The sequence below is a fragment of the Dipteris shenzhenensis genome, chromosome 14 (genome assembly GCF_047967505.1).
Source record: "Dipteris shenzhenensis isolate YYH24624 ecotype China chromosome 14, Dip_SZ_1.0, whole genome shotgun sequence".
In the NCBI taxonomy this organism is placed as follows: Eukaryota; Viridiplantae; Streptophyta; class Polypodiopsida; order Gleicheniales; family Dipteridaceae; genus Dipteris; species Dipteris shenzhenensis.
In genome coordinates, this window is record NC_141609.1 from 35,787,601 (window position 1) to 35,812,568 (window position 24,968).

Sequence of the window (24,968 nt, forward strand, 5' to 3'; positions counted from 1 at the left end):
TCTGGAGATTTTATTAAGTCATAGATTAGATGCGTTTTCAACTAGAATTGATTACATTGAAATCCTAGGTTAAGCACATTGAAATCCTAGGTCGCTAGAATTGATTACATTAAAATCCTAGGTCAAATTTGAATAATCATGCATTGTCCCTTAACAAAAAAAGTGCACACTTCATCCTCTTATGCTTGAGGAGGTGATGCTCTCCATTCTATTATTTTGCATGGAAGGTGTCCTCACTAATTTGCTTTCTCTCCCTTTCCCTTGACAATTATTAATGAAATTGATTATCTTCAAAAGAAAGGTAGGGCTATCTTTTTAATAGTAATTGTTAAATAAGTTAGGCTTTTCAAAGAACAAGACTTAAGATTTTCATCTTGATATATACTCTTATTGTAAATTTTAACAATCTAAGATGAGATGATTGAAAAGGTTTTCTTTAGTCTACAAGGTAGACAAGTAGAAATGGATAATTTGTTGCAATTTGCCCTTAAGTAGCTATCAAAATGTTTTGAAATATGATGGGGTTATGTCTAATGAATCAATCATTATAGCCTCTCACATTCTTTGGTAACTTTGTATTGAGCCAAAAAAAAGGCTTGGGAGAATTGCGATTTGATATAATGGTTGAGTGCATTGGAGGTTGTAAGGAGGGATTGCGTGTTGAGTGTTGTGCATGCATAGAGTATTGATTGGTGTCTTGTTGTGCCAAAAGATATCATGGTGAGGAATATTGTGCGAGTCGTTTAAGACTCTAATGATTTTAGAGGGGGGATTGTGTCTTGCATGTCGAGGAAGGTTTTTGAGGATGTTGAGTTTACTTTGAAATTAAAAGCCTTTACATAGAAGTTCAAGGGGGTTTCTCTTCTTAAATTGATGAGGAGGCTATATCCATATTACATACAAAGATGGATATGAGGAACAAGAGGTAGATCACAACATTTGGCTTGATGCACGAAAGGAGTTGATTGTGTGATTTCTTTGGAGGCTTGTTTGAGGAGGTTTGTAGTTCTTTATACAATGTTATTTTTGGTTGAGTTGTGTGAGCCTTTGATGTATGAGTTATAATTTGACAAATATTTGTTTGGTTAAGAAAATGGAAATTTGATTTTTCCTTGGATTGGTTTATGATGATGCATGTGATGTGCAAGGTAGGACCTCTCTTGGGAATTAAGAGAGGTCTAAGGATACAAAGTCATAGCTGAAGGTTAAGAGGTTGAGCGATCAAGTCTAGGAGATATATGATGGGAGGCTCTTCCCATTGAGGGGTAAGGATATGCCTTCATAGGAGAAGGTAATGAGGTTGAGCAATTACATGACTCAAACAAGAATGGTGGCTACTTGTAGAGGTGATTTGAAGAAGGTTGTTTTGTTGAATTAGTCCTATTCCATGTATAGCTTCACTCTTTTGTCTTTTCACTATGCAAAGAGGGGTTGTCAAGTCTTCCACACACACGTTGTTTCCCTTGCAACTCTAGATGGTTGCACATAATGCACTTAAGTCATTAAGGCTTCTTGACTCCCTTCTTTAATTCTTTATTTGTTTTATTTTTTCTAATAAACAACTTTCTAATCCTTCTCTTGTCCTTGCAGAATTATTCATTGGATGTCACACTCCAAATCCAAAACTCTCAATAGCTCACCCTTGATTACTGCTCCCACCTCTTAAATAATACGTTTAAGTCATCATGGCTTTTGGCCTTTTGACTCCTTTCATTTTTTTGAGCAATACTATTTTTTTACACTTACCTTGTTATATAAAACTCTTCTAACCTAGATTATTATCATAACTATCCACTTCCTTTACTTGCCTAATATTACTATAACCACAACTTACCCATTTATCTTTTAAAACCAATTTGCTTCCATACTGTTTACCTCTCTTCCATTCCTTTTCCATTACTTTAAATTGCACTTCTCAATACTTCTTATTCTCTTCGGGTAGATAGTAGGTCATCACACTAGGTGATGATCTACTGTCCCACCTAGTGTGTTGTATCCTACTGGGGCAAAGGTGGGTACACACACACACACACACACACACTTACTATCCCTTTTTCCTTTTGATCATACTAATGACTTTTCTTCCCTTTATAATCCTTTGAAAACCTGTTTAGACTATCTCCCCTCCCCCCTCTCTCTCTCTCTCTCTCTCTCTCTCTCATTGTTCGTTCACTCTTTCTCTCTACTTTAAAACTCAAGTTGCTTGGTTATTCAATAACTATATCTTCTAGCATCACTATTCCTCACCCATACTTCTTCCATAAATCCCTCCCCTTCCACACTCTTCTCATCTACTACCTCCCTTCTACAATGGTTCAGTATTCCTCTCCCTATAACCTCTAAACCCACTTTTCTTCCCAGACATTCTTGTATTTACATTAAGCTTGATAAGTATATGGCCAAGTGTTAATTTATTGTGACTCCGATAACAAGGGAGGGGTGTTTATGACACCTGTCTTCCTAACTAAAGTTAAAACTAGTTCTTACTGTTTTGCTTGTTGGATGGTGGCAAGTTAGGCAAATTCCCCTCTTCAATAAACATGATGCTTACTAGGACTTATCCAAGCTCAACTTCTATACAGTTTCCACAAAGTCATTTCTACTAAATGACCCCTGTTGGTTTCCTTTATGACCAGGGATTTACCGACTTGTACAAACCTTTCCATTAATGCAATTAGTCCTATTCCATTGTCTAGCTTCACTCTTTTGTCTTTTCACTATGCAAAGGGGTGTTGTCAAGTCTTACACACACACACACACACACACACACACACACACATGCATGTTTGTGCATGTACACACAAAATTTAGGGTAGATAGGGGTTGCTTTAGCCCCAATCTGCCTTGAAATTTTTTTTTGGACAAGTTATCAGCATTGATATAACTGTCGACAACATCTTTATTTCTAAAAATCAATAAGAGAGCCGATATAAGCATCAATATATAAATATATCAATGTTTATATGGATGGCTATGCTTATATATATGGTTATTTCGATGCTTTTAGTTTTTTACAAATGATTTTTCTAGGTAGTTTGCATCAATAGTAACCATTGCTATTGGTGCAAGTGGTTGTAGTGAATGGAGATGACCCAAACTATTCAAAGGCCTTTCTTGAAGGAGTACATCATTGCACTCGCATGTTTCATAGTTCCATTTAGTACCATGCTAGCACCGATGGGATGCCACCATACAGAGCTTAGATTGTACCATTAAGTGGCCACCAATAATCAACCCATATTCTAAAGTGGAATGGGATATCCAAGGCACTTTACTATGGGCTCATTATAGCAACATGAACAATGCATGCAGGCAACATTGATCAAATCCTATGGCAGAGTGTTGTCTTTTGCAAAAGTTTGGAATTGAATTCTTGAGGGTACCCTCAACATTGACCGCCATTTTCCTACATTGAGTTTCAATCCCAATGGACGAATCCACAAGAAAACTCTATCATAGAGTCAATTCCTTACAGGGATGAAGAACACACAAATCCTACATGCGATTCTTACATGTAGAGAGATAGAATCGTACGATTTCTCATGTGAATTCCACATGCCATTAGGAAAAGTCAGAGCTCATTTTGGGGCCTTTTAGCCCAAAAGGAAAATAGCCCTCCACCAATCAAAGGAGGGCAAATGAACATTGAAAAAATTAAAAAAAAAGGGAAAAAAAGAAATACCTCCGAGTTTGCATTCAAAGAAAAAAATGAAATACCGTCAAGTTTGCATTCAATGAGGATACTTGAGCTACTTTATTATATCTGACATACGGTGTGGAATTCAAAGACAAAAAGAAATATCATCGAGTTTGCATTCAATGAGGATACTTGAGCTACTTTATTATATCTGACATACGGTGTGGAATTTGGTATTTTTGACATCACCGGTGCCTCTAGAGCGGGCCAAAATCCCTAGAAAGACTCTTAAAACGTTGAAAACGAGCACCCCAAGGCTCGAAAAAGGCAAAAAAGGCCCAAAAAACCACTTGTGCAATTGAATGCGATTTGACATGTTGGTAAGGGATTGTTGCTGTGGGGATTGTTTGAGACTGTAAAGTGACTTGTTTACCTTGCACAGTAAGGCTCATATCCTTTTTCCACAAACTCATTTGGTTACCCGCATATGTTCATACCTTTGCTTCATGGTGTAGACAAATATCTTCCTTGCATAGTTATTCATCAATAAATGTGACAAAAATATTTGCTACCACTTAGTGATGGCAAATTGGGCATTTACACTGCAATATCATATGCATAAACTCTAATGGCCTCTTAGCTTTGGTGGTCTGAACCTTGGGAAAAGATTCTCTATGTTATTTCCCATAAAGCAATCCTTCACACAAATCTCCCTCTTTGATTGATGGTAGTCTTTTGACATGTTCTTGCATTCAAGAAAATGCATGGATTTGAAGCTAAGATGCGCATACCTTTGGTGCCATAACTAAGTGTATATGTGCAATCATGCATACTGTTTGTGATCACAAACTTATAAACAATGCCATTTCTTCACCCATATCCAATAATTTGATTTTGAGTGAGCAACCTTGATTGAAGAGAACTCGAAACATTGTATGAACTAATAGTAGATTCATGGGAAATTCATGGCATGTCCCAACACATAAAGAACATCACAAATGGATTTGACATGACCATTTGGAAGCTGAACTGGTACATAACCATTTCCTTTGACTAGAAGTGAATGATTTTCTCCAAGATGAACATATAGGGCTCCTTGACTAGATCAAGTGTCTTCAACCAATCACGCCTGCAAAACATGTATCATGATGCACCCGAGTCCACTATCCACACATTTTGGTTAGTTTTCTTTCATACACTCAAAGATGTGCATAATTTGGTGTCCATAAGATGTCTAAGGTCTATACATGAACTATCAGCGACAATTGATGTCATTGTCATTGCATAATAGATTTGGCATGAGGCATCACCCCTTTCTAAACCATCAACAGTATAGTCTACTTTTGTTGCACGTGCCCGTCATTATTTCTTTCCATTATTACCATGGCTAGCCTTTGACTTGCTACAACATCATCTAGCAATATGGGCCTAACTTGCCACATTAAATTTTTCTCTTTACAAAGGATTTTAGTTAGCAAAAGACTATAGGATCTATTGCCTTTGATTATTCTTATTCTATTTAATCTTGGATCTAGAACTATTGTGCATTCTTTTGAGGCATCTTGCCTTTGCACTGCATTTTGTGCATACTTTCTTCTAGTGTGCCTTGAACATGGTTACCCTTAAACCTTTTCTTTGATCCTCCTCTTGTATCAATATGATTATTAGTTCATCAAACTTAATAGCTCTAGCGCTGGCAATCACTATCACCCTAAGGCTCTCATAGGATGGGGGTAGAAAGACTCTGGACTATCCAGTCAACAAACTCTGCATCTTCCATATCAAAGACATTCTCATTCAATCTATTCTCGAATATTTTCATCTTGTTTAAATAATTTAACAATGCATCATCATCTCCCATGTAGAAATCATGTCTTCAAATTAAGATGTGTGACCAATGTCTTGCCCTTATAAATGGACGCCAGCATAGTCCATACCTGAGATGGTTCTATATGTCACTTGGGCATACAAGATATTTTAAACTTGCTATAAAAATGTCAATTTCTTTGGCATTCATCTCACCATAGGCATCCTTCATTGCTTGTGTGGCATTTTGTGCTTTGAGACAATGTTGCTTTTGTGAGTTGTCAGAATCAGTTCACAATTGGAAAAAATATTTTCTCTTAGAGCAAACTAGGGGATGATATCGGATTGGGCCGAGAATTTTCCTATTATTTGGGTGGGGAGAGGTAGTATAGTAAGATACCTAGGTACCCCTTTGGGGTTCGGCACTACAATTAAGGGCAGGTTTGAGTGGCTCTGTGATAAGATCAAGGAGAGATTCCATGGATGGAAGGGCATGCTTTGTTTGAAATGCTTAAGGGACTATTATTCAGCATGTTCTCTTGGCTATGGCAATTTACCTAGCCTTAGTGTGGAATTTTAAGAGGTTCCATTGAAATGAGGTTGAAAGAAAGCTAACGAGTTTTAATGGGTCAAAGTGGTAAAATGTAGCTACACTACATCATGTGGGAAGCTTTGCAGGCCCCTAAACATAAGGGGAGTGAGTAGGGTTGTCTAATATCATTTCAAGGAGTTTGGCTCTACTTAGTGAATGGTTGCTAAAAATGTTTGAATGCTCTACTACATGGGTGGGATTCACTAGGTGATTCATGGAAAAAGGAAAAGCCCCAAAGTTAGGACTTGCAAGCACCAAAGTTGGTACAATAGAATTTGCCCTTCTTTCCCCCATAAAATCACAGGTTTAGAGAGCATTGCAAGCTTGCTCATGACCTAGAAAGTTGTGTGTGACTTGTTAATATGGAAGTGTATAGGTAGCCTTAGGGGAGATGCTAGTCTATTAGAGAACATATGGTGGCATAGGGCAATGCTGAATTCTGATAGGCCTTTAGCTTTAATTGAAGAACACACAATAACAAAGTGCAAGGCTTTAAAGAAAAAGCAATACATCCATAAATAAAGCACAATTCACACCATTAGATATTTTGAAGATCAATGTATACTCTTAGGACACATGGCTGAAGGAGGGCTTAGAAAACTAAAACTTCCCTCTAGGCTGCCTGCCGTAAATAATAAAAATGTATATTCGCTTCTACTGGGCGTTGCCTTCACTTAGGCCGCCTCCTGGCAGGCCAAAAACTACTAGAGGCTAAACATTAAGGCAACGTGAATGTTTCACTGTTCAAGAGTTCAATTTTTGAATGATAAAGCGAGTACGAGAGCTCCAACATTGAACCATACAAAAACAAGGCAAAAAATCCCAACATAAAGGAAGTGATGCTGCTTGTTATCATCTACGTCTATGATGCGCATACCTCTGCAGCCCTCTGGAATTTCCCCCAGCATGACTCTCAAATACTCATGTTCTTCTTCCAAATAGTATTCCACGGCGCCCGGTTTGATTCCTTTCAAGGTAATCTTGTCTGCATCTGTCAGCTTCCCCTGACGATGCAATGCATAGCCCGCTGTTATCCTCTCCGCCACCCATAGCCTATCGCTTTGGATTATCTTCCTCAATTTGTCGTTTAAGGCAGAAATCTTTTCCTCTGGAACTTCATGTTGGGGCAGCGTTCCCACCAACGGTAGCATTGCCCGCACACAATTCATGGACAGAGAGTTCTCAGGATGGATTGCATCCATTAGTATATCCACAACCTTCTTTCCTTTCTAATTCTCAACGTTGAACACGATCTCCGGATCCAGATCCCCCAGTGATTTGAAGCTGTTTGCTGCTGCCCACCCTGTTTGACCAAGGTTGAGCTTATCTGCTAGCTTTGACAGCAATTGGGTTTGAAAACGGAGTTTTTTTTGCTTATCTATTTTAGCCCACAAACCCACGATGTTGGCTGCTGCCTATTGCAGGTAGGGGTCATTGGACTCCAAAGAAATGCAAGCGGACTCAATACCTTTGGGATTGTTCAACACATACGATATGAGGTCTTTATACTTGCTTTGTACAGCTTTTGCTTGCATCCTTCTGGAATACTCCTGGGCCTGCACTTCGAAGGCAAAGACGAGGATCCCGAACCTCTTGGCTAGAAGCAAGCCGTTATACGCACCTCTCCATACAATTTCATCATAATACCTTTGAAGGCTCTCCTCATACTTGGACCAGAGTAGCAGAGCTAGGCTCACGTATAGTGAATAAACAAGAAATATTGTGGCAATGTAGGCATTGATCAGCACCAAATGATAAAATATGTTTAGAGAGGCATCTATACTGTTAAAAGGCAATGATCCCTTCTGATAGTGCACAGAACGCAAAGCAGACGCTGAGAGTGCAATGCTGGGGTAAACAAACAGCCACTGAGATGATACTGCAATGCTTCTGAGGCAAACAAGCAGTAATTTCCTTCTCCGATCGAATGTGTGGCGTGCAAAAGTCAAAGCATCCAGATTCCTAATGACCAAATTGCTGAAGAAAACAGCTTCGACAAAGCGTAATGCCTCCAGCGAAAGCAAGATGGTAACGAGGTAGAAATCCCGCTTCTCGAGGAAAGAAACAAGGCCCCCGAGAACAACCACGGAGGCCCAAGTGAGAGCACAGAAGCCTAGGAACCAGGTGAGGTAATGAAGCATGGTTGCGCCCAGCGCAAGCCAGCCAACAACAGCGAGTGTCGTTTCAAATGACTTGAGAGAAGTGTCTTCGTCTTTGGGATGACGATTGTCATGGAGTAGAGCTGCGGAATTGCGAGCTGATGGGGTTGATACTTGGCTCTGTGGATGTCGAGTTGTTGAGATTGTGGCGAGACCGTTTTGCTCCATAGCTGCTTTGCTTTGACTTAGCCTCGTTCTCACAGGTTCCCACTGTTAGGACTCTCACTCTTCCTATTCCACTAATGCCTTCCGTTCAAAGGACAACCTTGCAAAAGCACGCCGCTTCTACATAATAGTCTATGACCACAAGGATATTCAACCCATGAATTGTTTACATTTATCACGTTACCCATGGTCCACCTGATGATGACGCTCATGGTCACGGTTGGTAGACAAGCTGAGACATGCCAGCGCTTGGCTTGTTCCCCGTCTCCTGCTTTTTCCACACTCAGCATTTTCACACCCCACTCGAGACCGTGAAAAGGCGTCTCCGGCCGGGCGTTGCGAGGCTTGGCTGCCGTCTACCATTCGTCTTCTGTAAATCAAGAGCAGTTTCTCTTTTTCCAAACCGATTCAGCTGCTCTTATTCGTCTCAGAATATGCCAGCTGTTGTCAGAGTTTCTCTGCATCACCGGGTCTTTCCCCATTCCCACAGTTTCCCACATTTGGGATTGTTTACTGGAAAAAAAGAGGTTACTTTACTATATTAAAGCAGAAAAACAATTAAGCCCTTCGGATCACTTTCCCACATTGCTCCCTTCAATCCTTGGGAATTTTCAACCGCCAAAGACAACATCTCCATGAGAAAATTCGTCAAAAAGAATTTGAGTATGCATGCAGTCATTCTTGGTTTTCATTGGCTACAATGGAGTGAAAAAGGTGGACATGCAATGCGTGCACACTTATTTTCATGATCTTGGTAATAATGTTAACAAGAGCCCCTATTTGGGAGGCCATGGATAAGCTGGCATGCAAGTGGCTGCCACAAATTTCTACACTATAGCCCACGTTCAAGAGGGCCTATGAAGAAGAGCCTTAGAATGAGGTCCTACTACCAAAAAAGTGGAGATGTAAACTTAAGAGATACTTGGCCCAAGATTTGAAGGGGTTCTTGTCACTAATGCTCACTTGAAAATTCATTGATGGAACGTGCTTTCTTATTCCTTGGCATTTTCTTTGGAAGTAGTGTATGGTTGGATTAGATCTATATGGATTTTCTGGAGATAAGGATTGACTTGTACACAACCCCATTGAAGCCCCCCCTCTCACCAAGGCTTGGACATTTTTCTTTGGCATGCAAGTGGCTGCCACAAATTTCTACACTATAGCCCACGTTCAAGAGGGCCTATGAAGATAACATTCAGGGGTTGGTCAAGCCCTAAAAAAGGCCTTATAAAAAATTTGGCTGATCAAAAGGGGCCATATGCCATAGCTTATGCTACTAGTAGCAGCAAAAGGAAAAACCTTAATTCATATATGCATATCTACCACCAATAGATTCCTACTTATGACAGGGAGCTTGTCACTAGGACCCACCCTAGGTCCCTGAGTAAACCATTGAGTTGAGACGTGATCATGGCCTCTCTGTATCTGACCCCCCTACACCATTCAAAATGAGGTTGTAATGAAATTTCCACATAGGGATCAAAACCGCTACCCTTATATAAGGCCTGCAAGTAGCTAGTGATGATACAAGTGTCCCATCTTCCCCCCATAGGACCATTCACCACCTTGAACCGATGAAGAGCTTTGACATAAGCCTTGACTCTTGGATGGCTTTCTTCACCTTGCTTCATACTTCATGCACCATTGGAGAATGCCACATCAAGTGACTCACCATTTCTATCGACTTATTGCAAAGGGGGCATATTGGCGAGATCGGGAGATGTTTAGATATTTTACCCTTCACGTGTAATCATTGATGCATAACTTTCCAAAGGAAATAATGGGCTTCACCCACAATGCAATTCTTCCATATCATTCGTAGGCATTGCCTCCACCATGCCACGTTTCTTCTCAGGGCCAATTTTTTGTTTAGTTTTCGAACCAAAGAGGCACCTTGTGTCAATAAATGGTACACGACTCTTCCTGGGATCTTTCTTAGGTGGGTTTTTTCCCATCACCCATTGATCCTCTCTCTAGGTTTGCGATGCCATTGATCCTCTCCCTAGGTCTGCGACACCACTATACTCTGTAGGCAAGTATTCAAAGACTCGGGACTGCTTGCAGTAGATCTTTCTCTACCACACTTAGCCTATATTTGTTTTCAATAGGTGGCATCAAAATCTAGTCTGCCAGAGATCGGCCCACACCCTATGCCTTTCCTGAAAAGCTTGCTAGCTTGCACCACTTCATGCATCCCAAATGGTTCTTGCCTAAAAACAATACTCCACCAGATGCTCTCGACCAAGCTGGCATCACCTCTCGACGTTGCATGACCCTTCCAACACAATAGCTTCACACTGTCTTTCCAAGCAACAAATTAGTCCCACAACCAAATCTATGCCACGCACCTACAATGGGAATCGTGACACCAATCTATCATACCACTGGAGGTCGACCCACGAACCTACACCTTGCCCCTTGCCTTTCTCAAAAAAATATTTCACTACCTCTATCCAAAGTGAGCGGCCATGGAACAGAGTCAAGGGAGCCCTTTGCATATACTAGTGCTCTATAATGGAGCTTTATGTTAGGTAGACCAAAACTCCCCCCCTGGGATTTAGGGATTTTTAGGGAATCTGAAGGGATATAGTACATCTTCCTCTCGTTTCTAGGTTTTGCCCATAGGAAGGATAATCTTTATACTTCCAACCAATTGGAGTTGGGAAAATTCCATACTATGGCAACATAAGTTGCTGTAGCCGAGAGGATGTCCTAGATGATTTATAGTCTCACATTTCAACAAAGTTGCATTCAATGCCACTCCTTCAGCTTACTCTTGTTTCTCTCCAAAAGCCAATTAAAACTTTGTAAAAGTACAGATAATTCAGAGGGAGAATATACATCCTTTCTTAAAAAGTTGCCATTCTTACCTAACCAAATTAGATATAGTAATTGCTTTATCCACCTAGGTTGGATAGGATTTGCATGATTTGGAAGAATTACATAGAGTTACTATTACACATATTGTGTATGCTTGTTGAGCCCCCAAATGATCCTAACTCCATGAAGCAAAGGCTAAGGTGAAGCATGAAATATGGGTTGTAATGCATTATGTAGTGGTTGTGGATGATGTTTTGTTGAGAAAGTAGTTGTGGAAGAGGCTGTATGCATGTTAAAGTGGTACAAATAGTTGTGTCCGAGACGTGAATAATTAAGTAGGGGGTGCAAAGGACAACCTTATGAGACATTTAAAAATGACAAAGGATTGGTAGCTATGTGCATGTAAATATGTAATGGGCCAGCTGGCGGTTATCCTTCACCCTTGATTGTTTCTTGGGTGTCTTTGTTTGTCATTTGAGTCTCCCCCCCCCCCCTAGACCTTTGTGAACTAGAAGTTAGTGAGAGGCAAGTTCTTTTTTGGCCTCTCTCTCTCTCTCTCTCTCTCACACACACACACACACACACACACACACACTCTCTCTCTCTCTCTCTCTCTCTCTCTCTCTCTCTCTCTCTATACTCTCTCTCTATACTCTTTCTCTCTCTCTCTCTCTCTCTCTCTCCCCTTCCATTTTCTTTGACACACTCACACTTATATGCCACAATAAATTTCTGCTCTCCCATAGGATTCACTCAAATTTCCCTACAATACATCTGCTTTGCTCATAGACCTAATTTATTTTGTATTGGATTCAATTTCCCTTTATTTATTTTGTCTCTTTTTATATTGGCTCTTTTTTAATGGTTTCTCTCTCTCTCTCTCTCTCTCTCTCTCTCTCTCTCTCTCTCTCAACCCTCTTTCCTTTCACTATCTAAACCAACCTTCCCCCTTTTTTTCTACACTTACTACTTGTATAACCCAAAACCCCGTTTCCCCCCCTTTTCTCCCCTAATTAAAATTTCCCCTTTGTATCTTCTAACCCCTGTCACCTAACTCCATTCCCTAACCTAAAACCAACCCTCCCAACCCTATTGTGAACTAGTCTAACCATCACGCTACCAAAACCCCTAGACAACACTCCCTTACCACCAATAAGTGCCATTTGGCACCACCCCTCACCGCCAACCCCTGCTGTTATGCACCGCCTCTCACTGCTATCTCCTTGTCTTTGGTTGAATGGTCTTCGTTATTCTTAGCATCTACCAGCTCCTTACGTATCTATTTCAATTACTACATCTAACGTTTCAACTACCAACCTCCCTCTCTATTGTGTCGTCATGGCCTCACCTACCTTTGCAACTCTCTTGCGTGCATTGCTCCTACTTCTTGCTACTTCTACTCCTACTTCTTGCTATTCACCACTATCCTTTTCTTGCTTTGCCACCGCCCTTCCTCACAGCTTCAACTGTGCCTTGTACTTCGCCTTTGTTGCCAACCCCTTGCTTTGGCAATTATGTCATGCGCCCATTGTGCTCCTTCTCACCCTCGTCAACAACCTTTTCTTACCTTTGGGGCATCTCTCCTTTGGATTGTGCCTGTAGGCATACCATCGGTTGAACTGCTTCCCTTTGCTTTCTCCCTTTTTCCTACGGCCATGCTACCCTTTACGTACTCCTCATGGCGTCTTCTGTTGCTTAGCAAGGCGTGTACTACATGTACATCACATCGGTGGGCATTCTCCATGGTTGTACTATCATGGGTGCATGTACTTTGGTTGCCTGACCAGCCTTCTATTGCATTTTGATTGTAGGTCTGGGCCTATTGCATGGAGTTGCCAATAGTATGATTTCCTCCATAACACACGGTCTGCTTTTTAGTGTTGGAACGTATTTTTGTATGGGTTATAGACTTATGGGTCTCAATATCTCTCACTTTGACTTTCTCAGGTGGTTTGGAGATACTTGACTTCTACCTCGTTTCCAATATCTCTTGTACTGCGGCTACTCTTGTCGTCTTTTTTCCTCCATTGCATACAGCTCGAGCCACAAGTAACTTTCGGGTTGATTGATGCTTGAATGGTGTGATATGATCAAAGCTGCATGGGTGCCCTTGTTCTTGCTTCAAGCTCCTTATCTCACACTTTCAAAACTTTGCCACCTTGCTCATAAAGACGACTCCTCCTACATGTTGGTCTCGTTCATTGCTTCTCTTGACTTCTCTGCAGTATATTTTAAAAGTTATTAAGGGACTTTCTCCAAGCTAATTAATTGTATAATGCAAGATCTTCAAAATCTCTTTGAGATGTTCGATAGTAGAATAATCAGGCTCCTCTATAACCTTTGAAGTAAAGTCCTCTTGCATATGGTGAAATAAAATTTTAATGATGTTTTAGATAAAACGTTGGAAATATTGTGCTAACTAGGCCTAATGATGGCCATGTGGCATTGGGAGGAAAGGCAGTGGAGTATTAATCTTTTTGGAGGTATCATGGTTGGGACTCTTATGCACCTTAACTGACTGACCGCCAACCGTTTTGGTATCTTCAAGTGCGCTTTGGTTGCAATCATGTGCTCCGTTGAGTCGTCTGACTTCTCTAGCTTGTTGAGCATTCCTTAGTTCTCATTGATGGTCTTTGTGCTACAATAATACATGCTAGCTCCATGAATTCTCACTCGGTTATTGTCCTTTGTTGCTTGGCGAACAAATGATGCTCTGGTTGTTGCCTTGGCTAGCATTATACAAGGTATGTGATGATCAGTCGGTGTTCCTTGGCGGTGTCTTCCCTGATGCTCAGCTCTTGCTCTATAGATCTTTCTTTCATGATTATTACACATATTAATTGGGCTTGGAAGTCTCCATGCTATCCTTAGTTTGGATTATTAACATTTTGTCTCGGCATCTCCTTGGCTGTCGTTGACATAGTAGCGAGTCAGTTTCCTCATACATAGGCTGTCTAGCCTCTTATTCTGGTATATTGGCTTGTGAGTTTTGCAACACAATGGGTTCGCTTACTGTGGTTCCTCCCTTATTATGGTTGTCATTTGCCTCGCTTCATGGGTTCACGTATTGTGGTTGCCCGACCAGCATTCTATCTCTTTTTGATTGTAGGTCTGAGCTTATTGCCTGGAGTTGCCAACAGTATGATGTCCTCCATAGCGCTCATGGTTTGCTTTGTAGTGTTGGAACATATTTTCGTATGATCAAAGTTGCGTGGGTGCCCTTGTTCTTGCTTCAAGCTCCTTATCTCACACTGTCAAAACTTTGCCACCTTGCTCACAAAGACGACTCCTCTACATGTTGGTCTCGTTCATTGCTTCTCTTGACTTCTCTGCAGTATATTTTAAAAGTTATTAAGGGACTTTCTCCGAGCTAATTAATTGTATAATGCAAGATCTTCAAAATCTCTTTGAGATGTTCGATAGTAGAATAATCAGGCTCCTCTATAACCTTTGAAGTAAAGTGCTCTTGCATATGGTGAAATAAAATTTTAATGATGTTTTAGATAAAACGTTGGAAATATTGTGCTAACTAGGCCTAATGATGGCCATGTGGCATTGGGAGGAAAGGCAGTGGAGTATTAATCTTTTTGGAGGTATCATGGTTGGGACTCTTATGCACCTTAACTGACTGACCACCAACCCTTGTGGTATCTTCAAGTGCGCTTTGGTTGCAATCATGTGCTCCATTGAGTCGTCTGACTTCTCTAGCTTGTTGAGCATTCCTTAGTTCTCATTGATGGTCTTTGTGCTACAATAATACGTGCTAGCCCCATGAATTCTCACTCGGTTATTGTCATTTGTTGCTTGGCGAACAAATGATGCTCTGGTTGTTGCCTTGGCTAGCATTATACAAGGTATGTGATGATCGGTTGGTGTTCCTTGGCGGTGTCTTCCCTGATGCTCAGCTCTTGCTCTATAGATCTTTCTTTCATGATTATTACACACATTAATTGGGCTTGGAAGTCTCCATGCTATCCTTAGTTTGGATTATTAACATTTTGTCTTGGCATCTCCTTGGCTGTCGTTGACATAGTAGCGAGTCAGTTTCCTCATACATAGGCTGTCTAACCTCTTATTCTGGTATATTGGCTTGTGAGTTCTGCAACACAATGGGTTCACTTGCTGTGGTTCCTCCCTTATTATGGTTGTCATTTGCCTCGCTTCATGGGTTCACGTATTGTGGTTGCCCGACCAGCCTTCTATCCCTTTTTGATTGTAGGTCTGAGCTTATTGCCTGGAGTTGCCAACAGTATGATGTCCTCCATAGCGCTCATGGTTTGCTTTGTAGTGTTGGAACATATTTTCGTATGGGTTATAGACTTCTGGGTCTCATTATCTCTCGCTTTGACTTTCTTCTTAGGTCGTTTGGAGATACTTGACTTCTAGCTCCCTTAGTTCCTGATCTCTCTTGTTCTGCGGCTCCTCGTCTTCTTTTTTCCTCTATTGCATGCACCTTGAGCCACAAGTAACTTCCTTGTTGATCGATGCTTACAAGGTTGTGATACGATGAAGCTATGTGGGTGCCCTTGTTCACGCTTCAAGCTTCTTGTCTCGCTTTGTCAAAACTTTGCCAACCTTGCTTACAAAGACGACTCCTCTGCATACGGGTCCCGTTCATTGCTTCTCTTGTCTTCTCTTGCAATTTAATTTTAAAAAGTTATTAAGGGTCTTCCTCTAAACTAATGTGATGTAAATCATTTAGTGTATGCGTGCATATATTTATACATCTGCTTGTATATATATGAGTTTGAATGTATATATATATATATATATATATATATATATATATATGTGTGTGTGTATGTATGTATACATATGTATACATGTATACATATTATATATATGTATACATGACATGTATACATGTATACATATACATGTATATATATGTATATATGCATATAGATGTATACATATATATATATATATATATATATGTATGTATACATATGTATACATATATACATTATAATGTATACATGTATATATGTGTATATATGTATATAGATGTATACATGTGTATACATGTATACATATGTATATATGTATATATATATACACATGTATATATGTATATATATATACATATATATACACATATATATATATATGTATGTATATATACATATATATACATACATAAATACATACATACATGTGTGTATATATATATATATACATATATACATGTGTATACATACATACATACATACATACATACACACACACACACACACACACACACACACACACACACACACACACACACACACACACACACACACATATATATATATATATGGGTAATTTTAGATACATAGGTTTATATAACTATATATTTCTTTACACTTAATCACAATTTTATGTGTGTATATTGTGCCCACCCTTTAGTGCGTCTTTCTTAATTCAATTTGCATATAACCCTTTCACTATAACCATTTTGCTCTTTTTTAATTGATTCAATCATTTGCTTTATCTAACTTAGTCATTTTGTTGGTACTTTCCTTTTAATTTATTTTCTTTATGACGTTACACCTTTTATAACTTACTTTGTCCTTTATTATTCCATTTGCTCTTACTAATCGAGTTTTTATTATTTATGTTGGCCCATTTTTTCATTCAATTTTCTTTAATTTATGCTTGCTTTCTCATTAACTCCTTTTCAAAATTTATTATTAAGTTAATTTTCCCTCTCTTAAATCTCTAAAGTTTCCCTCTTTTCCTAGATTTTTTGTGTGTGTTTTCCATTAATTTCTTTCCTAGTTCCCTTCTGGTTTTCTCTTGGCTTTTCTAAATTACTTTAATTTTTCCATCTACTAGGCACTGTAACACTTTTTTCTCCAACTCTCTCTCTCTCTCTCTCTCTCTCTCTCTCTCTAAAAGGAGGAGTTGTCCGACCCAATCCATTATGATGGGCAGACTATTGCCCTCACTTGGATTGTGTGTCAGAATTGCAGGAATGCGGTCAGTGGGAAACACACACACACATATACACACATCCCCCCACTGGAGGACGTGTCACGAAAGACCTCAATCTTATTGAGGATCTTCTCGAGGAAGTACATTAATGTATGATTTTGGTGAAATGAAGATTTAACAAGTATTCCGGATCGACACTTCCTTCCATTATAGGGAGTGTCGTTGATCACCTATATGGATGAGATAAAGTTTCTCCCTCTAGGATACACCTTGTTATGGTACTTTGATATATTAAACATGAGAATAACTATGAGGATTTATATAATGGGATTAGGGGACTAGTGTACACCAACATATTGATAGAATCATATATACCAAGTATAAAGAGAGTATGAGACTCTTGTATGGCATGGAGATTCTCACAAAGGGTATATATAGTAATAATCAATACTTCGGAGATACATGTCCATGGATTTTGAATTTATTTTAAAAGGGGAGAATGTAATGACTATATATGCCTTGGATGAATCAAATTGTATTCACTATAAGAGAGTAGTTAAAGGAAAAATCAAAGGAGGGAGTATAAAAAAAACCAACGAATAATTGCAATTAGACCGAATTATATAAAAGGTTCAACATGGACGTGGGTATTCAGTGGTTCCAACTGGATTTGCAAAGGCTTCAACCAACTGCACAACTAAAAGATTGGATAACGGCAGGAACGTAATGGTGAGTGATACTAGAATAATAGAGGAGATTTGATCCAGTGATATGAACGGATTGAGAGGCGGCAATGATGCAGCCATGAGATTAATTCGGGTCGGTACTGACATGCAACCTGAGAGGACAAGGGATTCCACAATCCTCGAGGAGATAGAGCATCCAAGGCAACCTTCTTGCTGGAAAGCCTGAGACACTGAAGACACTACCTCCAAGAACTCAAACGAAAGAGTTAGGCGGGACAGTCTCAGCGTGAAGAATTGGTGAACAGATCTGGGAACTTGTGTTCGTGCACCGTGAGCACTGAAGGGAACATACACTATACAGGAAGAGGAGGATGGACCTTCCACAGGTATGTTATTACCTGGATTTACTTGGTGAAACAGGAGCCATGTAGCTATTAAGAATGCCCCAAGTCTCCTGTTAGAGAACCTAAGCACTGTTGCCACTAGTAGATGATAAATGTGTATGCCATCGTGAACACTAGTAGTTCTGAGACAACACATTTGTTTGAGAGTTTGCGAATGCGCCATGGCTCGGTAGACTTCACGATTCAAGGGATCCCAATGCACGTTGAGCTTAAGCACAATGTTCGATATCGGGGGTCTCTATGAAAGTCGACTCCATGATGGTTGAGGGCGATGAGAAAGCCCTAGGAAAATTGAGAGCCGAGACGACCCTCACAAGAGATGTACAGACCCGGCACCTTGACTACCGATTGGTAGTGTGGTCATACCTCACATGAATCCGATGGGTATTTTGTATCGCCGCGAAGGAGAGATAATATGAGAAATGTTTGTGAAATGACCCTCTGAGATGATTATACTGTTCGCTCCTCCCATCGATGGGGTGATAACAACATGGAGCACCTCATTCACCTCAATGGACTGGACTTGGAGATCAGTGCTCCAAGGACATGACTCAGGGGGGAGTATGCATGCACGCACGCACGTACGCATGCACACACACACATGCACACACACACACACGGACACTAATCCCCTTAGGTTTACTTGCATTGCTTGGGGTTGTAAGCAATCTAATTGTCCATAAGAACATCGGGAACCAATTCATCATGGTTACTTTATAAACCAGGGGAAATAATGTGGCAATATTTATTATTTACTATGTTGCACGTTGCAGTAATTTCGTAGACTTGGTTGAAATCTATAACTTTATAGCATGTCCATGATTATTTATGTGATATATAGGATTGGAGCTTCCTCATAATTACTATTGATAGGGAGCCCATAAATTAGGCATTGATGGAGAGGGATTTTGCCTTGGAACCATAATGGGTCAGATGTGAATGGTATATCCTTGGACCCTATAGATTTAGCATACCTTGGGGATCTTTGTAGTTTCCTTGTATGGGGACTATATAAAAAGACCCAATTGGTCTTGCTCTTGCCTCCTCTTTGGTATTGACCTCAAAAGTGAGAATAACCACATCATCTATAGTGAGTGAGATGGATGACCACACCTATATTGCTTGGATATATGGATGACCTTACCTTACAACAACAAAGTCACTTAAGTGTTTGTAGGGCAATTGAAATAACCAAGGGGAGTACCTTACAACATTGTCACTTAGATGCCCCTATCTATGAAAATCTTTATGAATCAATGGCACGGATACAACCATGAGATACACCATATCCAATGAGTAAGCATGGTAGTAATAGTTTGTAGAGCCCTATGAAAGTGGCCCAAGGCACACTAACTCACCCACAAAGTTGCCATACTTCCCCAACTTCATGCTCCACTTTTTCACAAGGATGTTCATCCCCCCCCCCCCCCCCCTCCTGAGAGCTCATCCTCACCTCCTTCTACCACTATATGCAGTTTTGGAGGTGACTACATTCTGGAAGGTCGATTGGTCGTGAGATGTGCACACGAACTATGGAGGGAGCATTTGCGGTCTAGCCGTATCAATCTTGTTCTCACGACTCATATGTGAGACAAAACCTAGGTGGAGGACTTAATCACCTTGTTCTCTTTTTTACTGGTCTTGACTGTAAGACCAAGCATTCTACTGGGAAGTCTGAGCTGTAGTCCAAGAATGAAACCATTGTCGACGATCGTGATTCCCTTCATAGAGGGGGTAGTATCATTGTGTGTAGTTTTGTATCACTGCGATATACTTGTTGTCATTGCATTTGAACATTTGGGATCCCATGTCGTATAGCTGGTAGTCTAGTTTCCACGCCATCTATTTGAGACACAGGCCTGTTTTGGAGTAGTATTGCCCTACCTCATGTACTAGGCTTCATTCCCAGCTCCTTCACTTCATGTCTACAATTGAAACAAGCACAATTCATGATAGCCAAACAAGGCTTAGGTCCGAAATGAGCCGTAGGCTTCTAGTAAGCTACAGTTACTTCCACAAGCTCGTGATGATGGCGTTTCTCTTCCCTAGTCATTTTGTGTTATATGGAGACCTATGATCTATTTTGAAGCTTAGAATTGGGTGTCAAAAATTATCACTCGGACTTTTCTACTAGTAGATTTTTGATCGGAAAGTGTGCACATCCATGAATCATCACACCAACTAATCCCAACACAATTGTACACTTGATATATAGACATCAAAATACACACCTTGTGACCATTTGCAATAACACCAATAACACTAGCGACATTAGTATTAACATGGAGTCACCCACAATACTAACCATCTAGCTTGGCAAAACATAGGTCGTTAGGCATCCCCAACTAAACCCCGTAAAGCATCCACTAGGACCCCTGTCGCATCCGGTGCACTCCTATGGAATACTTTTCCATAGTCAACTTGACTAAAATAAAATAATTTCCATAGCAAGAGAATATCGAAAATACAATTCCGTAACACTCCTCCTTCACAGATCAACTCCTACTTCCAGCCTGGTTTTGTATTTTTTGGTCGCCCAAGTGCATAACCTCTTCTTCTTTTGTCTAGCCTCCTCTGTAGCCTCCCTTTCTTGGTTTTTCTATTTGCAGTCTTCTCTAAGCACTACCTCATCCCTATGTCCACATCTCCATCAATGCCTTGAGCTTCTCTTGGCTTCTCTACCTTCACAAGTGCTCAACTCTCCTCCTTTATGTGTCGAATGATTGTCACGACTTCGTTTTTCAATGGCCATGCCACTCTGCTGGTGTCACCCGTTTTGCATACCTCGAGGTGCCATTTACTATGATAGCCCCTCCCTTTGACTTTTTAATTTCCTGGCTTCTCTCTTTCCACTATTTCAGAGCTTTGCCTCACATGTGTGCTCTCTATAGCAAGACAAGCAACTCCTTGTTTAGCCCATACTCTACTTGGGCATTTGCTTACCTAAATCTTGCTCCTATGATAGTACTTTAATGCATAAAACTCTCATTTCACCTCCTTTATTCCTTGCTACACATCACTTTGCCCCCCTCAGCTCCCTCTCTCTACTATGTTTCTTGTCCACTACTCTCTCTCCCTCCCTCTCTCTTTCTCTCTCTCTCTCTCTCTCTCTCTCTCTCTCTCTCTCTCTCTCTCTCTCTTTGTCTCTCCCCCCCCCCCCAAAGATGAAAGCTTTAAGTTAGCTAGAAAAACGTTGTGTAGGATGAACACTCTCCCTCTCTCTTTCTCTCCTTGTTGAGTGTTAGTTGAGAAGATATCCAATGGTTATATGGTAGAAACTACTCCTTTAGAGTAGCTCCCCAGGCTACTATTAGGGATGGTGGCGCTATTGAGTTGGGTAGTTCAGCAGTGAGCTGAATAAATCCCCTTGCTTAGTTGCTTAATATACTTGAAAATGTTGTCAGGTTCTTTCATATTTTATTTCACATGTAATACTTGCTGATTTGGTTTCATTTGCCACCTAAGGGATGCACAAAGTGGAGTGTTCAATGGAGAATCAAATGTAGCCTGACATGGGTGACCTACTAATCCTTCCAACGGCCTGATGTTTGGCTAGAATCCTAGGTTTCATGGAATTTGGGCTAGCATTTGCCTACCAGGGAGTCTGGTTGAGGCAACCCTCATCCTCCATGGGGCATGTAGAGTCGCCTGCTAGTGGGTCTACTAAGTGCCTATAGCTGGCCGCATAGGGAGGCGCTCTTATTCTGTTTCCTTCAAGCTCCTAGTATAAAGTGGTAGGTTGCATGGATCCATGACAAGCCTGCGCTATATGTATCACAAATTGGAATGGTCGTGGGGACAAAGGTTGCCGAGCAACAATGAAATTCTTGTTAATGTAGCTTGTATCTCTTCTTACTATCCACCTCTACACCTAGCTTATTTTAGAGTGGATAATCGTGTATCCTACTGAAGTCGAGTTGTCCAAAGTTGCCCACCTCATAGACTAGGGCAAGATGGCATAATATTTTATACAAAGATATTTTACATGTATATATACATACATACATTTGTATATATAGATGTAAAATATCTATATACACAAATGTTTAGATGTATATATATACGTATATGCATGTATGCCTTCACACACACACACACACACACACACACACATTTGTTGATTACTCTCTTTTGATTACATACATACATATACATACATATACATATACATATACATATACATACACATATACGTATACGTATACATATACATATACACATACATACATAGATACATACATACAATTCACTACTTCCTTCTTATCTCCCTATTTTATATATATATATTTATACTTTGATATGCAACCTTTTTCACTTCTTTTAGCATTAGAACTTCATATTTATATGCATATTTTTTGCAACCTTATTTTGCCTTTAGAAATTGTTCTCCTTTTAGTGGACCCCTTTTTTCCTTGATTTGCTTTTATATTTATCACTTACTTCTTCTCTTCCTTTAATCCCCTCTTCTTCCTTGGAAAATTTTATGATTAATTGAGGCTTTTATTACTTTTTAACAAGCTCTTGTTGGCTTAGGTATTCATTTAATTAATTGGTATTGTACCTTATGCATTTCAATTGAGTGATTTAATTATCTTATGTTTTTTAGGCCTTAAAATACATGGCCTATTCTTTTTAATTAATCTCTAAATTTTATCTACCTCCTTTTAAAATCTTATTTTTCCTTTGTAAACAATTAGCACCCTTGTTGTCTCGCTTGAATTTCTTGGAAAAAATAGGTATATATTTCTTGGAATTTTGTTTTATCCCTTGGTATGGTTCTCATTGGGGATTTCCAATTACAGAGCAAAACCATTTGAGCATTTGAGCAAATTGTATCAGAATATAGTTTTTTTGTCTCAAAGTTTATGAAAACAATCCATGTGTATGGATCCCTTTTGTGAATAAAGGGGTCATATTGCTTAAGAAACGAAATGGATATCCTCATTTCTGACTAAACAAGTTTTCTAACTCTTGAAGTTCATGAAATGAGGCCATGATTATGAAACCCTTTTGTAAATGAAGGGTCTATAATGCTCAATAAAAGAAGTGGTTATCCTTGTAAACTAATATACCACAACAACCAATAACCAAAAAACAAATCAAGTTGCTAGACCCCTTTTTTCATTAAAAGGGATGTATAGTCCCCAAAAAAAAAAAGATTATGCTCAACCTTAGCAAAATCCAATATTTTGTATCTTTGTTACACTAGCCCAATTTTAAGTCAAAATATTTTCCACTCATAGTTTTCTAATTTTCTATATTGACACGTTTAATATGTTTCCAATCTACATCACTACAAATGAAGATATGATTTATCACATAAAAGACATGTTCAAAGTTTTCTGATTGTAAAATCATCCTACAAGGTGTCCCATCATAAGTATCAAGTATTAAGTACAAAAATAAACCCAAAGTTTCCATAAGGAGTAATGAAAAAGACTCCAAAAATACTATTTTGGTGGTTCAAAATCTCCATGGTTAAAATTATTATTATAATAGTCCTTTCAAATTTTGTTTAACATCATGAAGGTGTGTAGTCTCCAAAAACCAGGCCTTGAGGCATGCAAGAAATGATGTGAAGATCTCTTTTATACTCAAGTTAGCTTGGTGACCAAAAATATTATCTTTGCTATCCATAGAAGTAACATGTAAATAATATAGCCCAATTTTAAGTCAAATACACTCACAATATTTTCTATTTTGCTATTTGTTGTATATTCTAATACATGTTCATATTATTTCAAATAAGTTTTCAACCTATGTAATTGAAAATAAAGACATGATTTATCACATAGAAGACATGTTCAAACTTTTGTGATGTAAAATCATCCTTCAAAATGTCCTACCACAATTATCAAGTGGAGAATAATTAGCACACTATCCTTGCAGTTCAAATTACTCATGGCAAAAAGGATTATTATAGTCGTCCTTCATGAAGCTCACTGCATGTGAGACAATGCTTGGAAAATCAAGCTTGGTAAACAAACATATTATTTTTTATATCCAATCCAAGGTACAAAAGAAAATGTAACAAATATAGCCAAATTTTAAGTCAATATTTTACACTCATAGTTTGGTATTTTGCTACTAGTTGTGTTGAGTTCATGTTATTTCAAATGAGTTTCCAACCTACATCATTGCAAATGAAGACATGATTTATCACATAAAAGACATATTGAAAGTTTTGTGATTCCAAAATCATCCTATAAAGTGTCTTGCCACAATTATCAATAAGTAGAGAAACAAACCAAAAATTTATACAAGGAGAAATGCAAAAGACTCCAAAAACATTATTCTTATGGTTCAAAATCTTCATGGAAAAAAGGATTATTATAAATCTCTTTTTATTTTGTATTCAACATCGTGAAGGTTCAGTCTTCAAAAAAATTCTATTTTTGTGGTTCAAAATCCTCATGGAAAAAAGGATTATTATAATAGCCCTTCCATTTTCTGTTGACCATCATGAAGGTGCAGTGTCCAAAAACTAAGCCTCAAGGCATGTGGGACAATGCCTGGAAGATCTACTAAACCTCAAGGCATGTGGGGCAATGCCTGGAAGATCTATTTTTTAGTCAAGGTGGCTTGGTGAACAAACATATTATTTTTGCTATCCAATCCAAGGTATGAAAGGAAGATGTAATATAGAAACAATGAACTCAGAATGCTCCATGGCCTTTACAACTATTGCATCCTTAACAATGCATTTCATGACCAATGACTTCTGAATTCTATTTTCCATTTCTTTGGTGATTTTGTTTTGCCATTTGATTGCTTTGCCAT

The 24,968-nt window shown here is 39.3% G+C and overlaps 1 protein-coding gene across 1 annotated transcript; it reads right to left on the reverse strand.

Annotated features, from left to right (window-relative positions):
• Nucleotides 1-7,250: 7,250 nt before the first annotated feature.
• Nucleotides 7,251-8,482, reverse strand: LOC147894542 (uncharacterized). Its single transcript, XM_087385264.1, has one exon. The coding sequence runs from the start codon at nt 8,360-8,362 to the stop codon at nt 7,451-7,453; it is 912 nt and encodes a 303-aa protein (XP_087241390.1). The 5' UTR covers nt 8,363-8,482; the 3' UTR covers nt 7,251-7,450.
• Between the last annotated feature and the right edge of the window lie 16,486 nt (nt 8,483-24,968).

What these genes read in the sequence shown, in the direction of transcription:
- LOC147894542 (XM_087385264.1), bottom strand. Translation starts at nt 8,362, where the DNA reads ATGGAGCAAAACGGTCTCGCCACAATCTCAACAACTCGACATCCACAG.